This window comes from Arachis ipaensis, chromosome B4, assembly GCF_059453495.1.
Source record: "Arachis ipaensis isolate K30076 ecotype BB chromosome B4, ASM5945349v1, whole genome shotgun sequence".
Taxonomy (NCBI): Eukaryota; Viridiplantae; Streptophyta; class Magnoliopsida; order Fabales; family Fabaceae; genus Arachis; species Arachis ipaensis.
In genome coordinates, this window is record NC_142439.1 from 138930384 (window position 1) to 138939802 (window position 9419).

The 9419-nt window shown below is 36.1% G+C and overlaps 2 protein-coding genes across 2 annotated transcripts; both read left to right on the forward strand.

Annotated features, from left to right (window-relative positions):
* The first annotated feature begins 805 nt into the window (after positions 1-805).
* On the forward strand, positions 806-3921 carry MTACP-1 (mitochondrial acyl carrier protein 1). The gene is made up of 2 exons (XM_016338586.3): positions 806-1096; positions 3517-3921. Exons 1-2 carry the CDS (start codon positions 899-901, stop codon positions 3691-3693), a joined length of 375 nt encoding a protein of 124 aa, XP_016194072.1. The 5' UTR covers positions 806-898; the 3' UTR covers positions 3694-3921.
* Positions 3922-5431: 1510 nt separating this feature from the next.
* On the forward strand, positions 5432-8315 carry LOC148569433 (protein FAR-RED IMPAIRED RESPONSE 1-like). The gene is made up of 3 exons (XM_088485574.1): positions 5432-6706; positions 6795-7729; positions 7815-8315. Exons 1-3 carry the CDS (start codon positions 6184-6186, stop codon positions 7929-7931), a joined length of 1575 nt encoding a protein of 524 aa, XP_088341700.1. The 5' UTR covers positions 5432-6183; the 3' UTR covers positions 7932-8315.
* Positions 8316-9419: the final 1104 nt, after the last annotated feature.

The following is a 9419-nucleotide window of genomic DNA, read 5'->3' on the forward strand; positions in this document are numbered from 1 at the left end:
GGAGGTACTGAAATACTTTTAGGGGACAGAGTCAGAACTTTTAATATCAGTATCTGAACCAACAAATATAATAATGAATCACAGTCTCTCAATCTCTGTCCCAATACCTTAAAATAAACAATACCTTATTGTCTAAGAGGCTAAGAGCACATGTACTGATTTGTTCTGATTACATGGTAGACACTTGATGATTATGTGTATTAATTAATTTTTTTATGTTAATATTTTTTATTCGCCATTGACAGAAAAATATGATCGAACACTAATTTGTCTGTCGTAGCTAAATTTTAAAGATTTTTTAATGTATTTTAAAAATTATGAGACTAAAGTATCTTGAAATTAAAAATTTGAAGGTAGATTTAGATAATTACTCGAAATTATATGATAGTTATTTTGTCTAATATCTATTAACTTTTTTTTTGGTTCAAATTATTTTATTTAGGATCACAGTTGAGAAAAATGTACATTTTTGTTTTGAAACTAAAAAAAAAAGAGAAAAGGACAAATAGATCCTGATCTTTTGTCCCACGGACATTTTTATCTTTGACCATTGAAAAATACTTTTAAATTCCTAACCTTCACAAACTTTGAACGGATCAGTCTCTGACGGAGGCACTTGGACGGATCAATCCCTAACGAAGGCATATAGACGGAAGGACTGATCTGTCCAAGTTTTGTGAAAGTATTTAAAAATATTTTTCAATGATTAAGGAAGAAAATGTCTACGGAACAAAAGTTCAAGAACCTATTTGTCATTTCCTAAAAAAAAAAAAGCAAATCTAGTTGAGCTTTCTGCTTCCCTCATAGTCACAGGCTTGGATGTGTGCCCTATTATTTTGCCCAAATTCCTCACAGCAACACACTGACACTCACTCATTCATTCTTCAAAGAAGAAGAAATGGCACTCAGAGCAGCCATCCTCCGCCACGTTCGCATCCCACTCCAAACTGCACCAAAACTGCATCACAAGCAACCACAGCCATGGCTCGCTTCCTTCCGCTTCATGTCTTCGCACGACGATCACATCACCAAAGAAGAGGTCACCGAAAGAGTCCTCGCTGTCCTCAGAGATTACCCCAAAGTCGATCCTTCCAAGGTCCTTTCACTTCAATTTTTCTTTATTTTTTTTTGTCATCTCTATAACTTCATTTATTGTTCCATGATTCGTGGCCCTTCGTTATTGCAAATCTTTGTAGTGTTGATTTTTCCAAATGGGTTTCCCCCGCACAAAAAAAAGAAGGATTTTTACCTTGATAAATATATGGGTAGTGTTCATTAGTGTGGAATTTGGGTAATGGGTATCCCATAGCGTAATCCTTTTGGTTTAATTAAAATGGTTTTTCTCCCAAAATTTGGAAATTTAGCTCAATTGCCATGGGGGTGGTGTTTTGTAATCTTGATTAGTAGGATATGTGAATTGGGAATATTGCCTTTCGTTATTTTGTTTATTTTGCTAAATGGGTGTTTCCAAAGTTTGGAAATTTAGCTCGATAATCATCTGGGTGGTTTTTGTAGCCTTAATTTGTTATCCCAAATGGTTATTCTGTCGATTTAGCTAAAAAGGGTCTTCCCAAAATTTGAAATGTTCCTGGACATTGGACAATTGTTGTTTGGAGTATTGGTGTGAAAACTCATTGATGGTACTGCAAATTGTTTTCTGTAGAATTTGGCTGAAAGGATTTTCTGAAAGTTTGGAAACTCAGTTCTATAATTGGTGTGTGTAATCTACTAATCTTATTGTGCATTCTCTTGATTTATCCTAGGGGATCCCCCCGAAATTTGAAAGTTACCTCAGTAATTATCTGGATGATATTTATGGTCATAATTACAGTGAGAAATGAGAAATAGGTATACTAAAACTCTATATGTTGATTTATCCCTACGTCAGAAATTTTAGTTCAAAAACTATCTTGTAGTATCTGTTTGAAGAAATTATGAGAGATCTTATGTGAAAGAGAATGTTTTGATGCAGTTTTCATCTGAGAGTATTATTCAGTTGAGACAGATGTCCTGTTATAGGAAAAACTAGATTCCTAACTTCGGCACAATGCAGCGCACACTATCTTTCTTCTTGTCTTTTGATTATGATTTTCATCAATGTCTTCCTAAACGGGTGACCAGTTCGTTTGTTATTTTCTGGATAAAATCATCTGTGCATAGATACTTGTTTCCCTTTTTTTCCATGATACATATATGTATGTGGATACTTTATTGTGCACTTTTGTCCCTTGATTTTCTCATGACATGAAATTATATTTCAATCAGCAGTTTGTTTGATAAGTATGCTTCATCTACATGCTGAATCATGAGCAACTGTTGCTGCTTATTGAAGGAATGATTTGTATCACTCCTTTTGTATCACTCCTTATACACTTGAAGTTTACATCAATGTGATCTTTATTTCAAAATACTGTCTTGAGTCATTATAATTTGTAAATGCCAAACATTGGATGATGCCTAGTTTATTATGTTTCAGCTAGATATCTTGAATTCCCTTCATTTGATTGCTTGAGTTGCAATAGGCGATAGCAAATGATCATTGATTCAATGTGTGGAAAATATCATATTCGTTTGAAAGGTTCTCAATTTTGTGAAATTATTATGGTTTCTGTAGGTATAGGAGTCGAATACAGTCTCCTTGCTTCAATGCATTTTCTCTTTTTATTCTTTTATTGTGGCTATTTTTATATCTTCCTGATTGGACTTCCCCCTCCCCCCTTCTACCCACCTTCCAATTACACCTTAAAGTCAGTAAAAACCTTTCGAATTAAGATTGGAAAATAAATTAGCTGTATTCTTCTAGATTGTATTAAAATTATGAAAGCATAGATATTTGATTTCCTAAATGGGGCTGGGTGTGTATGTTACCGCCTTACTGGATATTTGTACTCATACCCTGCAACATTAAAGAAAAAGTGTGAACTGGGTTTTTGTTCCTCTCAAAGATACTCATTTTGAGTTAACACCTAAATTAGTCTCCAAAGGATTTTTGATCGTACATTCTGGTTCTTAACAAATTTTTATTACTGTAGAAATCTTCAAGAAATACTTATGTTAGGTAGATTGGTTCTTCCGTCGTTTTCAATTAAATTTTTAATATGCGTGTTGAACAAATAAGACCTTAACAAATTTTTTTATAAGACAATTAGGTTTCTATAAAGTATCATTACAACACAAATTAGTTCTTTTTTAAATTAACGGAGGGATCAATCTATCTTACGAGGTTAATTCTTGAAGATTTTTAGAGAGCAAAAATTTGTTGGGGAGCAAAGTGTCTGATTTGGAATTCCTTGAAAACCAATTTGGATATTTACTATGCTAATTTTCATTTGGGAGATTTCCAACAATTGTGCTTCATTATTCATTCCTATATAAAATACTGCTAATGTCCTCCTTATCTTGATTTTGATGCATCTCCTTCTGTTCTTACATAGTTGGTCATGCTGCTCTCTTGTGAGTAGGAAGCGTTGTATTGTCGATAACAATTTGCGTTTACTGCTTCCTCCTGTGTCTCAGGTGACTCCAAATGTACATTTCGAGAAGGATTTGGGTTTAGATAGCTTGGACACTGTGGAAATTGTGATGGCGCTGGAAGAGGAGTTCAAGCTCGAGATCCCAGACAAGGAAGCCGAGAAGATTGACTCCTGCAATCTTGCTATTGAGTACATTTCTAACCACCCCATGGCTAGTTAATTAGTGTGTCCTTTCCTATTTTTTGGTTTCATGTTGAACTGTAAGCATCAATGCAACACTTCCCCCTCTACTTTCACTTGGTGTTTCCGGAATCCGGTCGCTGTTTGTAATCTCCACTTTGCATTTAAATTGGAGTGAAGGGGCTGGTTGTTGAAAATAATGTGAATTGTTTGGAATTTGGAAAGGAATTTGTCAATGAGGAACTCCTACTGAGTTTTTGAAGGACCATGATTTGGACTTTGAAGTTCTGATTTCTACTTTTGCAAGATCTAGGATCTGCTAGGTGCTAGATTTTAAATGCTCTAAGTTAGGTGATATTACACACAGGACCATTTGATTTCTAATGCTTACACTAACCCCTAGAGAGGTTATTGTCTTATGCTATAAATGCAAGGGTGCTGAGTATCATATAACTTAAATCCCAGGCAAATTAGTGTATACTTCTACAAGTTGAGTGCTATCATGTGTGATATCACCTAATTTCAAGAAAGGTTGGTGTAATTTACTCTAGTAAAAAGTTTGGACAAAGTTACTGTGGAAACTTTCTTGAATGGAGTTCCTTTCTTCCTGAACTAACATTGTAGACTTGTAAAGCAGATAGCTTCCTTTAGATTTTAACCTTTAAGGCTGTGTTTATGGGTTAAAATTAATAATAGATGAAAACACCAATGAAATAATGTGAAAATAAGTAGAACAAAATTATCTAAGTCTTAATGTAAAAATACCAATGAAAGTAATCAAGAGTTACTTTGGCAAACATGGATTTTGATTTCAAAACCCATCGAAAATGATATAAAAAATTCATCCATAAGTACTGCTAGGAGTAAAAAAAAAAAAAGGTCAGAAATTGCTTTATTTAGCATTCATTAATTGTTGCTAGAATTAATAAATGATAAATAAGATAAATTTTGGCCAATTTTTTTTGCAGAAAAGCTCCGCATACAAGCCCTAATGGCTTGTATGGTTTACAAGTTCATGAACAAATAAAACCCCAAAACGCGCTCCAAGGGTTACGTTGTATGCACGCGCTATATAGGATCCCGCGTATATCTAATTACCAAATTTAGAAGATTTGTTTCCTTCTTCGTTTTCGTTATTTGCACAGCAGATTTGCTCGTTCTTCTTCTCGCGAAGCTTCCCCTGGTTTCTTCGATCGTTCTTTTCCCCTCCTTTCTCACTCGTTTCTTCTTCTTCTTCGTCATTTACGTTAGTTCCTCTCTCTCTAACTCGAGCTTCGTTTCCTATTTGATTTTTCGTTTTCTGAAATCAAAGTTTGAACTCGTTTTGAAGATAATGGATGATTCAACCTCAGATTGTCAGCTGAATCCAGGCGAAGTGGACTATGAATTTGAATCTAACGAAGTTCCTGAGGTTTGAATGTAATGTATTAGTTTTGATTAATTATCTGGAATTTATAGCAGACGTTCGGGTGTAGATAAGATCTTTTTTGGGTGTTTTTTTGCTAGAAGTGTGGGTGTATTTACACTTTACTGCTTTTTCTGTTATTTTAATTGAGTTGTTGTTGTTCAGGTGTATTATATCAGGCATGATTGTGTGTGTTTTTAGTTTTTGACATGGTGTATTCTGCAGCCTATGTATTTACAGTTTATGGCTTTTGTTGTCATTTTATTTGAGTTGTTGCAGTTCGGGTGTATCATATCAGACATGATTTGGTGTATTTGAATCATATCTATGGGTGTATTTACAGTTTTTGACATGGTGTATTCTACAGCCTCTCTCGGTTGTTGATGATCAGCTTGTTCCGAAGGTTGGAATGACCTTTACCACCCTTGAAGATGCTGGAAAATTTTACAGGAACTACGCCAAGGCTGCAGGTTTCTCTACAAGAGTTCGGAGCACAAATAGGAAGGGAAACGAGATTAAGAATCAACTGATTACATGTAGCAGAGAGGGAAAATGGAAATCTAAAATATCTCCGACCGAGAAGACCAATCCGACAGCCGGTTTAAACTGTCCTGCAAGAATTTATATACACACATTGAAGGATGTCAGTGCTTGGATCATTTCAAAGGTTGTGCTGGATCATTCACACCCCTGCTGTCCAAGTAAAGCAGAGATGCTCAAACAGCACAGGAAACTAAGCATGTCCATTCGTCGTACAATAGAGAATAACGAGGATGCCGGTATCAGACCAAGCAAAACCTACCAATCATTTGTTGCGGCTGCCGGGGGTCACCGCGAGTTAAATTTTATCAAAAAGGACGTGAGGAATTACATTACCAGGGAAGTGCGGAATGTTTCCGAACAAGAAGATGCAAAGGAATTCGGGAAATATTTGTTAAGAATGAAAGAGAAGAATCAGAATTTCTTTTTTGAGCTCAAACTCGAGGATGATCAATCGATTAAGCTGGCTTTTTGGGCCATGCAAGAAGCAGAGCTGCCTTTGAGTATTTCGGAGACGTCATTTCATTCGACACCACCTACAATACAAACAGATAACAAACTGCCCCTATTTATGATGCTAAATTAATGTATTTTTATGAATCCGCAGCAGAGGTGTATATTGGCTGTTTGTTTGGGTGTATACGAAGCATTTGTTGGGGTGTACCTAATGATTTTGCATTCTGCACTATGGTAATTTGTTTCAGGTATAATTTGGTCTGTGGTTCTTTTGTCGGGGTGAATCACCACGGTCAGTCAACACTTCTCGGATGCTCTTTGATGAAAAACGAAGAAATTGAATCATTCAAATGGTTATTTCAATGTTGGCTTCGTTGCATGGGAGGAAACGCTCCGAAAGGGTTTCTCACCGATCAATGCGCATCAATGAAAAGGGCTTTAGAGGCCTGTATGCCAACAACAATTCACCGTTGGTGTATTTGGCACATCATGAAGAAGATTCCAAGCAAATTAAACGGGTACAAGGGACATGCCGATATTGAACAAGAAATGAGCCAAGTTGTTTGGAACTCTCATAGCAAAGACTCATTCGATAGGAATTGGAATGATTTTCTGCTCAATTTTGGTCTTGTGGACAACAAGTGGCTTTCAGGTAATGTTTTTTTAAAATCTGCAGTAGAGGTGTAAATTGCATGTTTTATCGGGTGTATTTATAGTCTGTGTTTGGGTGTATTTTGCAGATCTGTATGAAGACCGTCACATATGGGTTCCTATCTATCTGGATCATCACTTTTGGGCAGGGATGAGAAGCACACAAAGGAGCGAGATCATGCATTCATTTTTTAACAAGTTTATCACCCGAAACAGCTCGCTTATTCAGTTCGTCAAACAATACGATAATTGCCTCGGAAGCAGGGAGCAAGCAGAGAGAGAATCAGATGCTGCAGATTTTCATACGGTTATACCGTGTGCAACCAAATCCTCCATTGAAGCTCAGTTTCAAGATGCGTACACTCATCAAAAGTTTAGGGAAGTCCAAGCGCAATTCAGAGGAAAGGCGAATTGCATCACCAGATTAACGAATTCCGCTCTAGGCTATTCAGTATACAAAGTCGGAGAACAAGTTTCCAGCTCAATATTCAACAAGTTTGTGGTTACTTACGACTCAGTTGCAGCCGAGGTAAAATGCCAATGCTTATTTTTCGAGTCGAGAGGGATACTGTGTCATCACGCAATACGCATGTTAAGCTTCGAACAAGTAAGCCAAGTATCACCTAGATATATACTGGAACGATGGAGCAAGAAGGTAAAGAGGCGACACACACACATCAAGAGCAGCCACGACGAACCACTGATGGAGCCAAGAAGCAAGAGGTTTGACCAATTGGTTTTTCGTTCGCAAAATATTTGCGAATTTGCATCCGAATCAGAGGAGCTGACTGCAATTCTGCACCGTGCGTACGATAACGTCATGGCTGAGATGGAATCATTAAAAGCCAAAAGGAATGAGACATCTTCTTTATCCCACGAAGACGCCAACTTGGAATCCGTTAACGAGCTTCAAAGCCCGCCAAGGATTCGAACAAGAGGACGTCCAAAAAATAGGCTAGGTTCAAAGTTGGAGAAACAGATTGCAAATGCCACGAAGAAGAAAAAGACGAAAGTTTTAAGCGAGGTAAAAGTAATGTTCTTTAAATTTGTGGCGATTTAGTTTATTTTTCTCGTTAATAGTTTAGCTAATATGTGAGTGTTATATGCAGATAAACCTGTTTGATGCTGCATCAGTGGTGCATTCAAATTACAGCCAATATCAAGGACATGTTATGAATTATCAGTTCAGGGTACCAGCAGCAGGGGATAACTCTTTGGGTGTATAGTTTTACAGAATATGGGTGTAAAAGCACTGTTCTTTTGGGTGTATTTTTGTTAATTCACAATTTACATATAGATACATATATATAATATTTGCGTTTTAGGGTTTATAGGTTAGCAGTAAGGGTTTAGGTTTTAAGTGTTTAGGGTTCAGGGTTTTAATCTCAAAGCATCAAGGGGGGATAGATTTCAGGGTGTATATTCAACTTTATTTGGGTGTAAAAATTCGCAGGTTATGGGTGTATATTTGATTTGATGTTTTTCTTCATATTTTAGTACCTGTAATTCATACATTTTGAATACAGCACAGGCATTTTAACAGCACAGACAGTTTGGGTGTATATTTTAAGCAATCTTGGGTGTATATTAAACTTCCGTTGGGTGTAAAAGTTTATAATTTGTTTTTATATCTGCCTTGATGTTTTCCTTCATATTTTACCACCTGTAATACAGCATAGACAGTTTAACAGCACAGATAGTTTAACTATGGAAAAAAATTTCATTGAATAGAAGTTGTTTTTAAATGGCAAATTTTTACAGCATTTGTTTAATTTACAAACTACCTAGCAGTTGGATTACGCAGTTTCTATATCAGTAGAATTTATCTGACAAAACGGACTCAATAATACAGAGGATGGCTTCGACAGCCTTATTGCATTACTCTCTCTAATTGCTTGATCTCTCTCTTTATTCATTTCACTGAATAGTATCCGCGAAGCATACTCCACTCTATAGTGGTCCACCTCCTCCTACAATTAAAAAGTATATTCTGTTTAAACAGCAATATTAGTTCAGTAAAGTAATACAGAGTTATATAGTTCTAAAGACAGTTACCTGTTTCCAATTATCCCATTCATATTTTCCCTTTTTAATGTTTTCCGGCTCAATTAACTCAAGCCACTTCATAACGTAGATAGCGCAGTCATAGCTGAAAACGAAGAAAATAAATTACAAATCTCATTTAGGAAAGTTTAATGTTCAGAGTCACAAATTTATACCTTGATTTTTGGCCTGATATTTTAACATATGATGCTTTAATTTCCTTCTCCTTCTCATCTTTCTTCAGAGATTTTCCGCCGGCATATGCTCTCAATCTTGAAATTACATATCCTTTAAATACCAAAACAAATCAGTAATACACCCAACACAACAAACGAAATACACCCAACTTAATAAACAACATACACCCAACTTGATCAACAAAATACACCCAAATGGTTCCACAAAATACACCCAACTCGACAAAGAAATTACACTCAAAGGAAAACATAATTACACCCAAAGCAAAACATACATACACCTTATATTGAACTGAAATACACCTATCTATTAAAGTAAAAAACACAGAGGCAACTTACAGTGAATTTATTATGCTGCTTTCTCTCATCGCTTGGAGCTTTCTTGTGTAGCGGGTCAAGTATATGAAATCTCCGCTTTGTTGTATCAATCACCCATAACCACCAATGGCCCGAGTAGCAAACAGGTGCAAAAAT